At 42.7% G+C, this 19,144-nt stretch overlaps 1 protein-coding gene across 1 annotated transcript in view; it reads right to left on the bottom strand.

Moving 5' to 3' along the window:
• The window catches only part of nfxl1 (nuclear transcription factor, X-box binding-like 1), a gene marked incomplete at its 3' end in the record, with an annotated part of 62,790 nt that continues 43,646 nt past the window's right edge, over positions 1-19,144 (bottom strand). The window contains 8 exon segments of the mRNA XM_080742292.1: positions 1-174; positions 2,748-2,801; positions 4,271-4,345; positions 5,459-5,563; positions 8,833-8,902; positions 10,908-11,062; positions 14,538-14,666; positions 17,244-17,265. Of these exon segments, the coding sequence (XP_080598418.1) occupies positions 1-174; positions 2,748-2,801; positions 4,271-4,345; positions 5,459-5,563; positions 8,833-8,902; positions 10,908-11,062; positions 14,538-14,666; positions 17,244-17,265 (784 nt within the window).

Here is a 19,144-nt window from a genome sequence, read left to right on the forward strand (position 1 = left end):
TTAGTACAGGAGGTAGTAGCAGGCCGCGGCCAGCAGGGCGGCGCCCACAGAGAGGAGGAGCATCGTCTGGCTCCTCCCCCAGCTCCCAGACCCCGCCTCCTCCACCTCCTCTCTCCTCCCCCTCTTCTTGCCCCGCCTCCCCTTCTGACGCTTCTCAAACGCTTCCAACTCAGCCTGGGGACACACACACACACACACACACACACACACACACACACACACACACACACACACACACACACACACACACACACACACACACACACACACACACACACACACACACACACACACACACACACACACACACACACACACAAATAATAATTAAATCGATTTTTAAAGGGGAACACCCCCCCCCCCTCCCCCTCCCCTCTATGACAGGCATCAAACAGGTCGTTGTCTTTGATGCTTTCATTGATCAGAGAGATCACTAACGAGCACTTGACACTTTTATGGCCCAATCAATTACCTCAGTGCACAACCCCTTTGAAGTTCAAAGGGAGCAATTAAAGGAGTAGTTCACCCCCAAAATGACTTTTTTCTATTGATTACTCATGCCATGGAGACTTGAGTTCAATAATATGTTTTGTGTTTTCTCGCATTCCTAAGACAATAATTTGATTACAATGAATGTACTTACATTGATTCCTGATGGGGACCCGAATGCATTTGGGTCTCCATCAGGAATCAATTTAGTATAATACATGTTTTGTCTTAGGAATGCGACCAATTACAAAAAGTATTATTGAACTAAAGTCTGCATGGCATGAGTAATCAATAGAAAAAAAGTCATTTTGGGGGTGAACTACTCCTTTAAGAGCTCTGGCTGAGCTCCTCCTGACAAAAACCTCCCTCCAAGGGATGCGAGGCGTTGTGTGCTTGTAGATCTGCTGTTTTCACTAGTTTAGTACATTTTATAGATGATAAATACAAAACGAACGATTTTGGACATACAAGGTTTCCACCCGACAACGACGATATGCTATAAATATAAGGTGCTGGGAGTGTAAATTATAATGTAGGGGTGCCTCTGATTAAAACAATATTCATGGGGTGACCTGAGACAAAAAGCTTTGGGAACCCCTGCTCTACACGGCCTATTGTACCTTGCATCGGATGTTTATGTTACGGTGCTGTCGTGTGCAAGCCCCGTCCGTCACATCACCCAAGTTAATCCTGGCTAGCACTTCGTCGACACACTGTGTTGCTGCGTGCCAAAAGTGGCCGATCTACAAGCTCACAACACCTTGCATCCGCGACGCGTTGTGAGCTTGTAAATCGGCCACCTTCCAGACACAGAGGTCTCCAGAGAATCACATTTCAACAGTGAAACATTTCAACAGTGAAACATTTCAACAGTGAAACATTTCAACAGTGAAACATTTCAACAGTGAAAACAGAGAATCACATTTCAACAGTGAAACATTTCAACAGTGAAACATTTCAACAGTGAAACATTTCAACAGTGAAACAGAGAATCACATTTCAACAGTGAAACATTTCAACAGTGAAAACATTTCAAGTGAAAACATTTCAACAGTGAAACATTTCAGTGAAAACAGGCTAAATTTGCTTTTTCTTTCGTCGAATATCTGATCATTTGCTTCCTATTTTCGAATACTTTATGGAAACGCAACTAGTGGGTGCCATGAATGGCACATGTACCCATATATGGAGATCTCTGTATCTGTCGGCCCTTTTCCCTTTTATGGGCATGTTGGTTGGATTGGCGGTTCTACAGAAATAATGTTGTTTTGTACAACTGTACAACGTGCAAGTACAGTAAGTACAGTAACGCCAGGGGAAGCAGCTAAGAACATAGGCTAAAATCAGAGCTATCTGTGTGCAAAAGTTGGACATGCTTACTCGGCAGAGTTGGGGAAGTTAAAGTTACATGTAACTGAGTTACATAACTAAGTTACATTTTGCTGTAACTTGCTGGTAACACACATTCATATTTCTGTAACTCATCAAGTAACTGAGATACTTTTTTGGGTCATTTTTGTTACATGTTACAAGAGGTTACAAGCAAAGTTATAATTTTCATTTAAGTTTTGTTAAGATTGACAATCAAAATGTCCTCAACAGATCATAATTATCTTATTTGTTAACTTTATTTTAGGAACACAGATGTTTACTAAAGAAAATGTCAACCGTTTCATGTACACCAAATGTACATTCTCAATTTAACGCTGAAAAAAAGTAACTCAAGTTACTTTTTCAATGTAACTTGAAACTTTATAAGTTACATAGAAACTTTATAAATTGATCAAGTTACTGCCATGGTGAGTTACTTGTAACTGTACAAGTTACGCTTTCAAAGTAACTTCCCCAACAGTGGGTGTGAGTAATCAATAGGGGGAAAAAAAGTAACTCAAGTTACTTTTTCTATGTAACTTGAAACTTTATAAATTACATTTCTCCAGGGGTATAACTTTAACTTGATCAAGTTACTGCCATGGTGAGTTACTTGTAACTGTACAAGTTACGCTTTCAAACACTGTTAATCGGTTACTCATAATCGGTTATTTGAAAGTCCTATGACATCTGACTTCATAAATCCCTTTTATGCCCATATATGGAGATCCCTGTCTGTAGAACCAGCCGTGTGCTGTGAGACCCCATGTAGACCCATGGTCTCTACGACGATTAGTAGTAGGAATAGAAACTATAGCATGACAGACAGACAGACAGACAGACAGACAGACAATATAAACTATAGCATGACAGACAGACAGACAGACCTGTAATTTCTTCTGTTCTTCCTCCTGTACAGCCTTCTCCTCTTCCTCCTTCATCTAACACACACACACGCACACGCACACACACACACGCGCACACACACACACACACACACACACACACACACACACACACACACACACACACACACACACACACACACACACACACACACACACACACACACACACACACACACACAGAGAGTTCATAAAACAAACCAGTTCACATGAACGATATGAATGTAAAATAAGATATGTTTTATATGCGCAAAATTACAATTAACTCATTTCCTGCTATCCCCGTCGAATCCGGAGATTTTCCGCTGTACCGCTCTGCCATGCCCGTCGATCCCGGAAATGTAATTAGCTTTAATCATTATGAAACAATTAAAAGTATGATCGCTGTTTATCGCTGATTTGGACTCTTTAGGCCCGCCTCCTAACTGTATCCGGCCGTAGTTCCTGTTTTGACCCGATCTAGGTTTCCGTATCCGGTCTGAGGCCCAATCATAGCTCTGCTCCCATAGGTTTGCATTGTAAACAAGGAAGCTGCCTGCACGGTCATAGCATGGTCTTTTTTCACGCAGATTTTTTTTATTTGGAAGCTGTTATGATTCTTTTACCCGCCTGGCATATGATCTGCGCACATATCGTCTGCTATGTGCGCGACGTGCCCTCGCAGGACCAGCCTGGATATGGATATGTCTTTTTCCAATGGGATTGTTTTATTCGAAAGCTGTGGTCCGGTCTGCAACGCTGGTACATGTTACATGCACAGATCAAACGTGCCCACATTAAAAGGTAAGGACAATTTAGCAGTTACTTGCAGAGATGGGCGAAAATACATTGAAAAGCATTTTGATACAAAATACAAATACTGTGTCAAAAGATGTATCAAAATACAAAATATAAATACAGGCCTGAGAACGTATTTTGTATTTTGAAAATACATGAAATAAATTAAAAAAATTGATGCAATGATTAGTAATTTTATAGATTGATTACCAAGTAATACATGAATTGCCTCTCAGAATGTCTAAGAATAAATTGACCATACTATGGTGTTTGTCTTTGGAGCAGGCAGCCTAAATGTACAGTTTAAACCTTTGTGAATGTTTAAAATATGTCCATTTGAGAATAAAATTACATGAAAAAGTATTTTGTATTTATACTAGACCTGGAAGTAATTTGATACAAATTACATCAAATTTTTTCCATCCCAGCCAAATACAAATTACAAAATACAAAAAGTATTTCAAATACGTATTTCAAATACATGTATTTCAAATACTGCCCAGGCAGTTCAGCTATGTTTAAAATGGCAGCAAAATTGTTAAAATACATTTTCATGACAGCCCCTTTGCACTACGGTGTCCGTAGGCGATGCCTTGACGACCGCGGCTTGTGATTGGCTGAGCCACAGCTACTGTGGGATGCGTATGTGTGTGTGTGTGTGTGAGAGTGTGAGAGTGTGTGAGTGTGTGAGAGTGTGTGTGTGTGAGAGTGTGTGAGTGTGCACGTACCTGGCTAGCTTTCTTCAGTTGAGCTCTGCAGTTGTCGTCACACTCCACTACACACTGCTGGAAACACAGGAAGTCCTACACACACACACACACACACACACACACACACACACACACACACACACACACACACACACACACACACACACACACACACACACACACACACACACACACACACACACACACACACACACACACACACACACACACAATAAAAGAGCATTATGAGGTTGTCCAAGTTGTAATATGAAGCAGGGATGAAGCTCCAAACACCAGCCTGTAACAAACCCGATAACACATTTATTGATTACCCTGGTATCAATAAGCTTTGGTCTTATCAAACCTAGGGATGAGACGATAGGCGATATCATCGTTTATGGTGATAAAAAACACTCAACGATAATCGTATCATGGAGATTTAAATTCATGGTGATATCGTATTGTTATCGAGCATAGCGGCCCATGATGTCATGTTTAAACTATCAGGACAAGAGGCCATCAAGACATTATTACAGTACTATTCATAATATGAAGCCATTTAACACTTATGGAGCACTAATGAATGATTGTTTTAATTAAAGGAAAAATAGGTTTTACTTTTGTTAACTGTCATCTTCATGGATGGTGGACACAAACTCAAATAGCCTAACTATCTCTAGGTTAAAACCTCCTATCTGCATGTTGTCGACTGCAGATAGGAGGTTATTACCTAGAAATAGTAGAAATCCTAGATAGGAGGTTTTGGTGTTGAACACATATTTTTATTTTCCCAACAAAGTGAATTTTTCAGACAGGAGGTTTTGCATTTTGGCCATGGATATGTACATTACATACTGTATGTTATGTAACATGGCATGTGCTCTCCCTGCACTGCCTATGTAGTACAGTAAAGTGTTTCCTGTATGCCACGTTACCCTGACGTTGTTGGTACAACACAGTGTTGTATGTAATTTTGATGGCCAAAATGCAAAACCTCCTTTAACTCCATTTTTGAGGTTTTAGATTTTTTGGTATAAATCAGGGCTATTGAACACCCTTTACATCTGAGTGTTGGTTAAAAAAAATATATATATATGTGTGTGTGTGTGTGTGTGTGTGTGTGTGTGTGTGTGTGTGTGTGTGTGTGTGTGTGTGTGTGTGTGTGTGTGTGTGTGTGTGTGTGTGCGTGTGTGTGTGTGCACGTACCTTCTTAATTCTCTTACAAGGACATTTCATCTTCATCCTGTGTTGACATTTGACCTCACAGCTTCCTGGATGACACGCCTCCTTACAACGATGTCCACACTGCAGCTGCACACGCACACACACACACACACACGCACACGCACACGCACACACACACACACACACACACACACACACACACACACACGTTAACATATCACCAGTAAGACTCCCTAATCAGGAGATAAGCGACCGTCAGGTCACAACACAAATTGGCCTGTAAGTGGCATTGGTTCCTGAGTGCAGGGGGATGTGCAGGGAAAATGTATTGCTTAGGTAGAATATTGGGCGGCACAGAATGCAGGGTTTAGCTGTAATGGGGTGGTGTTTAATTAAGTAGTAGGAGATATGTTGATGTACTGTATGTACTGTAGGTGGGGCAAATGTGTAACCTAGGTGTTGTGTTGAATTATGTCAGTCACAGATTGCACGTGACCGTTGGCAGCCAATAGCATCCTCTGGTTGCATTTCAATCTATGATGGCAACACCCATGCCAAGGACCCATACATATTGTGTCATTTGCGCTGCATAGAAACCAATGGCTTCACTTTGTCCATATCTTTATACAGTCTATGGGTAAAGTGCAGACCCATGTTACACAGAAGGCAGGAAACACATGAGCTCAAAGCATGCAAGGTGTGACACACACTGCCTCACAAGCCTGTTTCCATAAACGTATTCAAATTAGGGAAGCGAATTATCAGAAATGCGTATTAAGACAAAGAGAATTTAGCCCGTTTCCATTTGCGGGTGTCATTCGAATTAGCGACGGTCGCATGAGTTGATCAGGCTGGTTTTGTCAGACCGAACCGAGACGTGAGCACTGCACGTCTGACTGCTGTGACTCCATCGCTGCACACACGGTGCACACTCATCCTGCAAGTTTCAGCGTCCTCTGGAAGGTGGCCGATCTATAGTATTATTGCGACCGTCAGGTAGCACTTACTACCAAAACCTCCACCGGCTGTCTGTCTGTCCGTCCCTCCGTCACACGTCACACTTTTGCCCTGCTCATATCTCCGCAACCGTTGCCTCGATCCATGCCAAATTTTGCACACATACTCCTTGCCTGCCAAACCACAACCTCCACCCATCAATTCTCACATGGCCCTCTTCTAGCACCACCATGAGGCCGATTCTTGAAAAACAATTTTTTTGGACACTGCTCCTACAATTCTCTCCCTAAAATCACGCAAATCGCTACACAGTATGTCTACACTCATGTCATCAACATGGATCTGTCACATATAGCGCCACCATCAGGCGCATTTTTTCAAACACATTTGTCCACACTTCCACACTACACATTTTGGCCTAAAATCATGCTGCGACCTGGCGGTCGCTTATCTCCCGATTAGGGAGTCTTACTGGTAGTTATAAACCCAAAGTGGAGTCACGGGAAGGTGCTGCTGGGGTCGTGTATTGGCAAAAAAAAAAAAAAAAAAGGGTGGTCATTGTCACCAGAGTTTAAAACAAGAAGAGAATGAAGCAACTTGACTACTTGACTACACAAGTTGAGGGTGAAAAGTTCGCTAATAATATTAGTCCATGGGCCATGAGAGATGTCCGTATCTGAAAGGTGGCAAAGGTTACCATGCATTTTGAAAAGCTCTATATTTGTAGATTATATTTTAGTATGATAACCCTTTCTGAGACACAGCTAAAATGGTGTCATCAGCCGCTAGAGTTGGTGTCCCAAACTAGGGGTTTTTCATGATTCTGAATCCATTGCAAGCATCTGTTTTGCACGAAAAACATTCCTTGGGCTAAAAACCTAAATATTATCTATGGATATGGAGCTTCTCTTTGACAGCTTTCCGAGAGCGACATCTCGTATGACCCATGGACTTTATGGGGTTGAGAGATCATCCCTCACGCCAGCAACGCACACACTTCCCAATGTTTGTTTATTGAGGTTCTGATAAAAGCTCACATTTGATGTAAAATACAGTTTGTGTGTCATTTTTTTCAGCTTAGCTGCCGTATATCACACAACACAAAAGAAACTGATGTACCACACAATGCAGACATTACATTAACAACAGTCAAACTGATGTACCACACAATGCAGACATTACATTAACAACAGTCAAACAACTGATGTACCACACAATGCAGACATTACATTAACAACAGTCTGACGTACCACACAATGCAGACATTACATTAACAACAGATGTACCACACAATGCAGACATTACATTAACAACAGATGTACCACACAATGCAGACATTACATTAACAACAGTCAAACTGATGTACCACACAATGCAGACATTACATTAACAACAGTCAAACAACTGATGTACCACACAATGCAGACATTACATTAACAACAGTCTGACGTACCACACAATGCAGACATTACATTAACAACAGATGTACCACACAATGCAGACATTACATTAACAACAGATGTACCACACAATGCAGACATTACATTAACAACTGATGTACCACACAATGCAGACATTACATTAACAACAGATGTACCACACAATGCAGACATTACATTAACAACTGATGTACCACACAATGCAGACATTACATTAACAACAGATGTACCACACAATGCAGACATTACATTAACAACAGTCAAACTGATGTACCACACAATGGAGACATTACATTAACAACAGTCAAACTGATGTACCACACAATGCAGACATTACATTAACAACAGTCAAACTGATGTACCACACAATGGAGACATTACATTAACAACAGTCAAACTGATGTACCACACAATGCAGACATTACATTAACAACAGTCAAACTGATGTACCACACAATGGAGACATTACATTAACAACAGTCAAACTGATGTACCACACAATGCAGACATTACATTAACAACAGTCAAACTGATGTACCACACAATGCAGACATTACATTAACAACAGTCAAACTGATGTACCACACAATGCAGACATTACATTAACAACAGTCAAACTGATGTACCACACAATGCAGACATTACATTAACAACAGTCAAAACAAAAGTTGTTTTGGATGTACATAGATAACTCTGCCCAAACACTTGTTTTTATCCATTTCAGACGTGTGAAGAATGTACTGATAGCATGAGAACAGTTCTCCTGCTATCAGTACATTCTTCACACGCTGTCTGAAATGGAAGCCAGGTGATTATACTTAGTGTGCACACGCAAGTGCATGTAAGAGTGTGTGTGTGTGTGTGTGTGTGTGTGTGTGTGTGTGTGTGTGTGTGTGTGTGTGTGTGTGTGTGTGTGTGTGTGTGTGTGTGTGTGTACGTGCACATACCTCTTTAGGACACTGGTACTTACAGTGTGTGTGTGTGTGTGCGTGCACATACCTCTTTAGGACACTGGTTCTTACAGGAAGTCAGGTTTATTCTGGTCTGTTCATCAGCTTCAGTCCACTTCCTGTTATGTAGATTAGAAGATAGATTATTTAAAACATGTACGTTTAGACCAAGAGGGAGAAGAGTCTAGGACAGGGGTCTTTAACAGGGGGTCCTCAGAAGAGTCTAGGACAGGGGTCTTTAACAGGGGGTCCTCAGAAGAGTCTAGGACAGGGGTCTTTAACAGGGGGTCCTCAGAAGAGTCTAGGACAGGGGTCTTTAACAGGGGGTCCTCAGAGTTACTACAAGGGAGTCCACCAAATCTTTGTGTGATAGGATCATGTTTTTTACATGAATCACTTGAACCCTAGCTGCCCTCTAATCTGTGCGGGCAGCAACCGGGAGCCAGTGGCAATGAAGGTGTTAAACCATTGGTTCTCAAAGTGGGGTCCGGGGACCCCCCAGGGGACCTTGGGGGCATTCCAGGGGGTCCCCAGCTAAATGATGGAGAGGATTGGAACCAAATGGACCCTTACAGCTCTGTGACTCTGAGAGTGTACAAATGGAACCAAATGGACCCTTTCAGCTCTGTGACTCTGAGAGTGTACAAATGGAACCAAATGGACCCTTACAGCTCTGTGACTCTGAGAGTGTACACATGGAACCAAATGGACCCTTACAGCTCTGTGACTCTGAGAGTGTACAAATGGAACCAAATGGACCCTTACAGCTCTGTGACTCTGAGAGTGTACACATGGAACCAAATGGACCCTTACAGCTCTGTGACTCTGAGAGTGTACAAATGGAACCAAATGGACCCTTATAGCTCTGTGACTCTGAGAGTGTACAAATGGAACCAAATGGACCCTTACAGCTCTGTGACTCTGAGAGTGTACACATGGAACCAAATGGACCCTTACAGCTCTGTGACTCTGAGAGTGTACAAATGGAACCAAATGGACCCTTACAGCTCTGTAACTCTGAGTGTACAAATGGAACCAAATGGACCCTTACAGCTCTGTGACTCTGAGAGTGTACAAATGGAACCAAATGGACCCTTACAGCTCTGTGACTCTGAGAGTGTACAGATGGAACCAAATGAACCCTTACAGCTCTGTGACTCTGAGAGTGTACAAATGGAACCAAATGGACCCTTACAGCTCTGTAACTCTGAGAGTGTACACATGGAACCAAATGGACCCTTACAGCTCTGTAACTCTGAACATGGATTTTACAATATGAATCGGGGCCCCAAAAATAGAAATGCCATTAAATGGGGTCCGTAGCCTAATTATTCCCCCCAGGAATCCGCGGAGAAAAAGTCTTGATTCCGCGGAGAACAATCCTGATTCTGCGGAATTCTGCAGAGAACAATTCTTGATTTCGCGGACATTAAAGCAAAAAAAATATGTAGTCATAATAATCAAGTAAAACCCTTGATGAAATAGCTACAATTAATTGTAATTAGTGGTTAGATCGAATATTCGAATAATCATTTTTGAGAATAGAAATCTAATATTAATCTTTTAAATTGTTATTGTTTTTAATAATGACTTTCTGTTGCAAAGACTATATTGTCATCCAAACCCTGCCCATATGTAACCACATTTTAGAGGATAGCCTACCTACTACCTAGTATGGGTGTAATATTTATTTATTCTCTTCTGCATTAGCATTGTTATTGCCAGGCTCTGTATGAGGTGGCCACTGATCAGACCATGTATACATGGTTTTATAATAGTAGTAATAACTACTCTGTATGAGGTGATCAGACCATGTATACATGGTTTTATAATAGTAGTAATAACTACTCCCGCCGCTCTGCTGCCACTCGCAACTGTTATTCCGCGGACGGCAGAAAAATGCGCGAATGGCAGAGAATTTCGCGGGTGGTCGAGAAATCTGCGATAATTTCCGCGATGTCAAACTGGCGGTCCTTGTGTGAGCGTGTGTGAGCGTGTGTGTGTTTGTGTGTGTGTGTGTGTGTGTGTGTGTGAGAGCGTGTGTGTGTGTGTGTGTGTGTGTGTGTGTGTGTGTGTGAGAGCGTGTGTGTGTGTGTGTGTGTGTGTGCGAGAGCGTGCACGTACGTGCAGTCCACATAGACATGGCTGAGGCAGCAGTGACATCGCAGTCTGATCTGTCTCTGGCAGGGGGGGCAGTCGTCATGGTGACAGGGGCGGGGGCAAGGGTGGGGGCAGCCGCGGGGGCGGGGCTTCACACAGCCCTCCTCACACACCTCACACTGAGAGAGAGACAGAGACACAGAGAGAGAGAGAGAGAGAGAGAGAGAGAGAGAGAGAGAGACAGAGAGAGAGAGAGAGAGAGAGCGACACAGAGACACAGAGAATTAAATGATGTATATTGTTATCCTGTATTAACACATTTAGCCATTCCATATTTCCATATTTCCATAATTCATTAATATATACTTAAAGCTCATGAGAGCCTGCTGTACAGAAAACACCATGCGTTGCCATGTCTGCTTACTATAAGCCTTCTAAAGCTGTTCCAAACCTGAAGCTGTTTCTTCTATTCTAGTCTCTTCTATGGCTTCACTTTGGTCATGCAGGTCTGCGTTGGTTAAAAACTCATGACTCGTTGGAATCAAGGCCAAACACCCGGAAAAAAGGCAGTCCCAACTCCAAACACCAAAAACATGTCTGTGTCTCTGGACAACATCAATGCTGATTGGCTGTCAGGATGTGCCAACTAGGGCTGTCACGATGTGACATTTTACATGACGATTAATTGTCACTCAAATAATTGGCAATTAACGATTTAATTGTGTTTTTGTCGTTGAAAATTACATTTCTGTTTGGCTTTTAGGCTTTGAAGTTGCACATGGTAGATATGACACATAACCTAAATATACAAAGAAATTACTGACATATTTGACAACTTAACACAATTAGTGCCTCTTAATCTGAAGGTTGCTTGGTGCCTCGGTGCCACGCGGTTTCCTCCATAGGCCGCCGCTATTATTTTGAAGGGCTGGAAGGGGGTTGTTTTTGTTTTTTTGGATTATCACTTGACGGCAACGATTACGTCATCTAGTCACATGACAGTGTGGGACAAGAAGAGGCAAGATGGCTGCGCCCTGCCTTGTGCCTTGTTTACATTTAGATCTGCTGCAAAATGTCTCAAAATGGCTATTTTGTTTAAATGAAGTTTCTTTATGGGCCTCTCCATTGACTTAACATTGAGGAGCTTCACTTCGCGTGCACGCCCAACGTGCGTTGTAAACAAATCGCCGACATTACCGATGCGAGCGGGACCGGAGCGACATTAAGTAAGTAATAATATCTTTACTGTATATACAGTAAGATTCACAGTCCTCACCGTCAACGGCGCCATGGTATTAACCCTTTCAATGACGGTGAGGACTGTCAACGGCGGCGAAAAAGTTAATACTTAAAAAATAACATTGATAGTGGAAATAGCAGAGCCCTGAACTGAGCTCAGTGCATGAGGAGAGAGCAGGCCGCTTCTTATCACCTGACGGCAGGATTTCCAAGGTTGGACGTAGCGTGTGGAAGGAACACGTTATTCCAACCAGTTCCTTTCCCCTCCATCAGGCTGGCCAGGGGGAGGCAGTATAGAGACTCATGTACCTGACAAACTACTTCTTAAAGGTGAAGGATGTTCACGATCACAACACCAGAGGCAGCTCCACCAATCATCATCAACGTAGATTTAACACTAAACAAGGCTCTAACTCGTTCTCCTGCTATACCATCAACATGTGGTCCACATCACACTGATAAGAACCAGTATATGCAGCGCACAGGTCGGCACCAAATGAGCCCCACCAGCCATAGGATGCGATGGATAAATGATCACTGCACTCACGTTCAAAAAAGCATTCCATCAAACTTTCAGATGCTGTTTTTCTCCCAGTTTGGAGGAAGAATGTTTAGGATTGTTACTATGATCCTTAGTTTCTGTTGATTTTAAACAACTAGCCCTTACCCGTTCAAAGATATGAGCTCCAAAATGATGTGCAGTGTGTGGGTTATGGGATGTGCACTGTGCATACAGTATATGAGGGATGGAAAGTAACTTTAACTGGTGCTTGCATGATAATATGTAGGAGCAGCAATGTAAGAAATACCCGTTTCGTTTAATGGCTACCCCCCCCATCCCCCCCCCCCCCCCCAGAATAGATAGTAGATACACCATAAAAATGCTAATATACAGCATACGATTTGTGAAAGTGACAAACGGGCTTCACAGTTATGTTAGGTGTGTTCATATGCTAATGGTGATGCGATTTCAGATCAATTGCTCCAGCCACTGAGGAGAAACGCTGTTTCAGACAGACAGACAGACAGACAGACAGACACTCACTCACTCACTCACTCACTCACTCACTCACTCAGACATTCGCAAAATTATAGTATAGATAGAGGGTCTGCACGTCCACTGGGACCCGCCCCCCCCCCCCCCCCCCCCCCCCTAATCTAGACTGAGTGGCAAAATACTGAGCAGCTTGGAGCGTTGGAAGTGCTTGTTGCAAATCACTCAACGGCCCTGCATACCACCTGTTTCTAATTTGCATATAATGCAGGAGTCAGCAGGATGTTGTGTTGTTGAAAACGAGCGCTTCCAAACTCTGACACTTGAAAAATGAAAACCTGCACAGAATGTCTGGACAGAAAGTAGCTCATAACATGCCTATGGTGGATTTTTATGAAACAAAAACTTTGCAGATAGAAAGAGGATAATTCAAGCTTTCAGTACAGCTGCAATGTTGGTGAGTTAACTTTGTTTAATTCAATCAGAAAGGACTTTTCTGTTTGGATGTATGGGCTGTCAATGGCAGAAATTAGTTTTTTGCCACTCAGTAGGCGTTCCCACATAACTTCCAGCAACAGTGATGTCACGCGCATACCCTCTATAATAGCGATTAAAAACAGTTGTCCTTCAAACCCCGCCTCCATTCAGCGTCATCAGAACAGAGGGAGAGCTCCTCATGATCACCAGAGCGTCTACTGCTCGCCCGGCTGAAGCCTAATTTATGCTCCGTCCTGCTATGGCGTCGCAAATAGCAGACCTCCAAGCTCACAACGGTCGCATTGGCAACGCAATGTGAGCTTGTATATCAGCTACTCTCGGCGCGCAATACCGTTGCGCAATGAAGTGTAGGCTATATGTCTGGCTAGGACCTAGGGTGCTCTGACCTCTCTAGCCAACACACAAGAGGAGGTTGAATGAACTGAAAGCAGATCCCCAAAACAACAGGTTTGGGGATCTGTTGGGAATTGATTACATGAAACAGCCAGCTGTGCATTCAGTCTCAATGTTTGTAAACAAATGATTGGTCAATATAGAGACCAGGATTACTGTATGTTTTTGTGAGGGTATCAACCCTAGGAGACACGGGGAGAACATGCAAACTCCACACAGAAAGGCCCTTTCGCCAACCCCACCTAGGGTGTGGGCGCTGATGAGTCTAACCCAGCACGAACCCGGGCAGAAATAAATACCCTTTGCTTTAGTGATTTTCACATTTTTCTTTTCACAGAATCAAAGGTTTGGTGTTCATGATTCACTGCCATCCTGGATGGCTTGGTTCTAGGGTTAAAATAAATATTATAAATATTTTTGTAAAAGTCTATGGGGAAAATGAATGGTTGATTTTTTGAGTGGCACCAGTAAGCCACGCCCACTGCCATGCTCTATACTTGTGTGCCCAAAATGTATGGTCTTTTGTTTACCTGTCTCTTGTTGCCGGGGGCAACAGTGTGACACTCCCTCCGACAGCTGTGGTTGCCGCAGGTCAAAGGTCGTCCACAAGGTTGCTTACAGGAGAACGGGCCACGCTGGTGACACGGTACTGGACTGACCTGAACGCGCGCGCGCGCGCGCACACACACACACACACACACACACACACACACACACACACACACACACACACACACACACACACACACACACACACACACACACACACACACACACACACACACACACACACACACACAGGTTTTGATTTGATTTATTTATTGACAAATATATGCACAGAACAAAGCAGTGTACAAATAAAACATCAAAAGGATAGACACAAGAAAGCTAAAAGCTTATTTCCATCATGGTCCTCTTTGTGTGTGTGTGTGTGTGTGTGTGTGTGTGCGTGTGTGTGCGTGCGTGCGTGTGTGTGTGCTCTGCCCTGCCATAACTTGTGACACCCAATGTGCGTTAGCCCACTCAACTTGTGACATCCGTTTGACTTGTGACACCCAAAATTTGGATGCCACAAGTTTTCTTTGTTTAAATCAAGGTATTTTACTCCCATGGTGCTCTGGTGTGATTTTTAGGGTCGGATGTCATAAGTGACATTTTCTTAGATTTGTGTGTGTGTGTGTGTGTGGGTTTGTGCTCGTGGACTCCCCTTGGAGGCTGGACCATGCTACTTTTAAAAATGTGGATTTTCCATCATTTAAACAGATTTTCGTCAAATCTGATAGTTAATAATGACACCTGATTTTTTTTGGAGCTGTACGAGCCCTGGAAAGGGTTTTAAAAATGTGGATTTTCCATCATTTAAACAGATTTTTGTCAAATCTGATAGTTGCTAATGACACCTGATTTTTGATTGGAGCTGTACGAGCCCTGGAAAGGGTGGTTGCCGAAAGTGAGTATACAGCCTCGCATGCAATTTATCGGATGTCGGATGTCACAAGTCATCTCAAGGCAGTATGTGTGTGTATGTGTGCTTGTGTGCACGTTTGTGTGTGTGTGTGTGTGTGTGTGTGTGGGGGGGGGGCTTCAAGTAGAGCTGGCAATGAGCCAGCTCTTTAGGGATGACTTGAAGCTAGCCATGGAGGTAGTAGACTTAATTATTTTGGGTAGATCATTCCATGCAACTGTTGCAGTATACAAGAATGAACTTTGGCCCATGCAACGGTTGAATGGATAAGGCACAAAGTTGGTAGAGCTTCCTCTAGTTGAGTACCTGTGTACTGTGCTGACCTTGAGAAAATATTTGTTTAAGTATTTAGGTGCAGCATTATTTATAATCCTATGCACCATACACATTTTTATTTGGGTGACTCTTTGCTCAACTTTGAGCCATTTAAGGCTGTTAAAATGGGCCAGTAAAAGATGTGTTCTGGGATGTAATTTGAGGATCAATTTAACTAATTTGTTTTGCGAGGTCTGAAGCTTTTTCTTAAGGATCATTGGGATGTTAGAATACCAGGATGTGACATTGCACCAATGCCCCTGCCAATATTATTAACGCATTTCTGTCTATGAAGGGTGATATTCGGGCAAGAAATGTTATCCTCTGATTTACTTTCAGGATAACTTTCAGTGCCATGCTCTCTCCAGATAAACTGTTGTTCAGGATACATCCTAAATAAGTAACTTCTTCCTTGTCTGTGATTATGGTGTTACCGACAGCTATCTTGAGCCCAGGAGATTTATTTAAATTGGGTCTGGACGCAAAAAGGATTGCCTCTGTTTTGCCTATGTGCAGTGACAGTCTGTTGTCTTCTAACCAGGTACTGACTTTGGTTAGTTCGGTGCTTATGTGGCGGAGAGAGTCGCAGCCCTCTCGTTCCATAGGGATGTCCCTTTGGAGTGATGGTTAAGATATTGGACTTTCACGCGGGAGACCCGGGTTCGAAGCCGGGTGGGGAGGTTCGGATCACATCCGTTACACTTAGTTTTCTTTCTACCATTATCTTTGTGTGAGACTAAGATGGCTGGTGACACGGTAATCGGTGCCGTGCTGTGAGCTTGTATATCTGCTATTTTCCAATAGTTAAAGCAGTCAATAATCCTAGGCCTGAATGGGTTAAATATAAAAATACAAAACAAAATAAAAATCACCAAACCTCTCCTTTTCAGCATCTGCCACATGGGTTAAGGTGACTTGATTGATTGACATCAAGAAGGGCCTATCAGCTCCCTTCATGGCTTCAATAGGCAAACCCCCCAATAAAACACTTTGTTTTCAAATGTTTTCAGCACTGTTGAGTGTTTTCTAATATTTTGTGTAAAGATGTGAGACGATCAAATTGTGAACAGAACTGGAATTTTTTATTATTGTCCAGTTGTTGTGACTGTGAGTTTGTGGCTGACCGCTGTCAATGAAGATGACAACTGAGATGACAAAAGTAACAAATATTATCATTAAATATCATTAAAACAATCATTCATTAGTGTGCAATAAGTGTTAAATGGCTTTATATGTAATAGTGTCTTGAAGGCCTCTTGTCTTGATTGTTTAAACATGACATCATGGGCCGCTATGCTCGATTACAAGCTTGATAAGCCCAGAGCTTATTGATACCATGGGTGATCACTGATCAATACATGTGTTATGGAGTTTGTAACGGCTCCATCCCTATGTATGAATAATACATAATGTAGAGTGTATTCATCATAATTGTAGTATAGATGTCATATTTTACCTCATGTTCTCCAAAACAGGACCTGTTGACATACAAAACACATCCTTTATTATTTATTATAAACACACTTGTTCACTTCATCGTTTACATTTTAGATTTTAGTGTTAGCTATTCAAAAATAGCAGATGTACAAGCTCACTGAAGCTTGTACATCTGCATTTTCTTATATTTTTGAACATTTTTGAAGGAACTACTGGTTTAGATTCTACAAATATCTTCTAAATCAGGGGTTCCCAAACATTTTTGTCTCAGGTCACCCCATAAATATTTGTTTAATCCGAGGCATTATAATGTAGGGGACATTATAATTTCAATCCCAGCACCTTATATTTATAGCATATCGTCGTTGTCGGGTGGAAACCTTGTATGTCCAAAACCGTTTGTTTTGTATTTATCATCTATAAAATGTACTAAACTAGTGAAAACAGGGGCGTCCGGTGGCCTACTGGTCAGGGTTAGGCATGGTTGCCGCTTGTCACTCCCCATCTCTCTCCCCATTTCCTTTCAGTCTACTCTACAGTATACTATCAATAAAGGCATAAAGGCCAAAAAAATAAATACAAATTAAAAAATGTAACTAGTGAAAACAGCCGATCTACAAGCACACAACATCGCGAGGCGTTGTGTGCTTGTAGATCGGCTGTTTTCACTAGTTTTGTGCGACGGCCTTGTATGATGAAGCAGGGCCAAAAGACGTACACATTTGAAACTTGGAGATACGAGGTTTCTGCCCGACAGTGACGATATGTTAGTGATTATGTTGCGAGGAAAACGTTGAGATAACAGCCATTTTGGTTAGAACTGACTGAAAATAACTTTGTAGGGTTAGGGTTAGGCACCCCTGGACTGCCGTCACGTCACCCCAGGGTGCCCCGTCACCCCAGGGTGCCCCGTCACCCACTTTGAGAACCCCTGCTCTAAATGCATAGTTTTCTGGAAAAAAGAAAGAAGAGGAAAAACTTTGAGCTAGTACTGCTCAAACCTTTTCATGTCAAGGACCCCAAAAACCCCCATCTCAAAAATAAAACATCTACAAGCCCACAAGCCCTATGAGCTTGTAGATCTGCTATTTTTTAAACGGATCAAGTATAAAATAATGGTTAAAGTGGTTCAAAATGTAAAAGATTTTAATGTGTCGATGGATAAAAGAAAAAGCTAATCTACAAGCTCACAGGGAGTCTGTAGATCTGCTATGTCTGACCAAAGTTACCCCCGGAATGAGGCATTCTGGGATTTAAAACCTTTAAACGAATAAAAGAACATTAAAATAAATAAAACACATCTGAGGAAACTAAACAAACTGAACTAAAAGCCTGAATCGCATGATGTCATGTTCGATGAAGCAAGCACACGCGCGCACACACGCGCACACACACACACACACACACACACACACACACACACACACACACACACACACACACACACACACACACACACACACACACACACACACACACACACACACACACACACACACACACACACACACACACACACACACACACACACACACGCAGAGCGCATGTGGAGTATTTGATATCTCAATCCTAATGTTCCGAGACTAGAACAATAGCAACACAGCTCTGTGTGTGTGTGTGTGTGTGTGTGTGTGTGTGTGTGTGTGTGTGTGTGTGTGTGTGTGTGTGTGTGTGTGTGTGTGTGTGTGTGTGTGTGCGTGCGTGCGTGCGTGCGTGCGTGCGTGCGTGCGTGCGTGCGTGCGTGCGTGCGTGCGTGCGTGCGTGCGTGCGTGCGTGCGTGCGTGCGTGCGTGTGCGTGCGTGCGTCTATGGGTAGCACATGTTGCAGACAATAGACAATGGTCTCATTTATCAGCCTCGCTGAGTTGAAACATTTGACTGTTTCAACCTGTGTTTCTCAAAGTGGGGTCCGGGGACCCCC

This window comes from Nannobrachium achirus (genome assembly GCF_963921795.1).
Source record: "Nannobrachium achirus genome assembly, chromosome: 14".
NCBI classification, from domain to species: Eukaryota; Metazoa; Chordata; class Actinopteri; order Myctophiformes; family Myctophidae; genus Nannobrachium; species Nannobrachium achirus.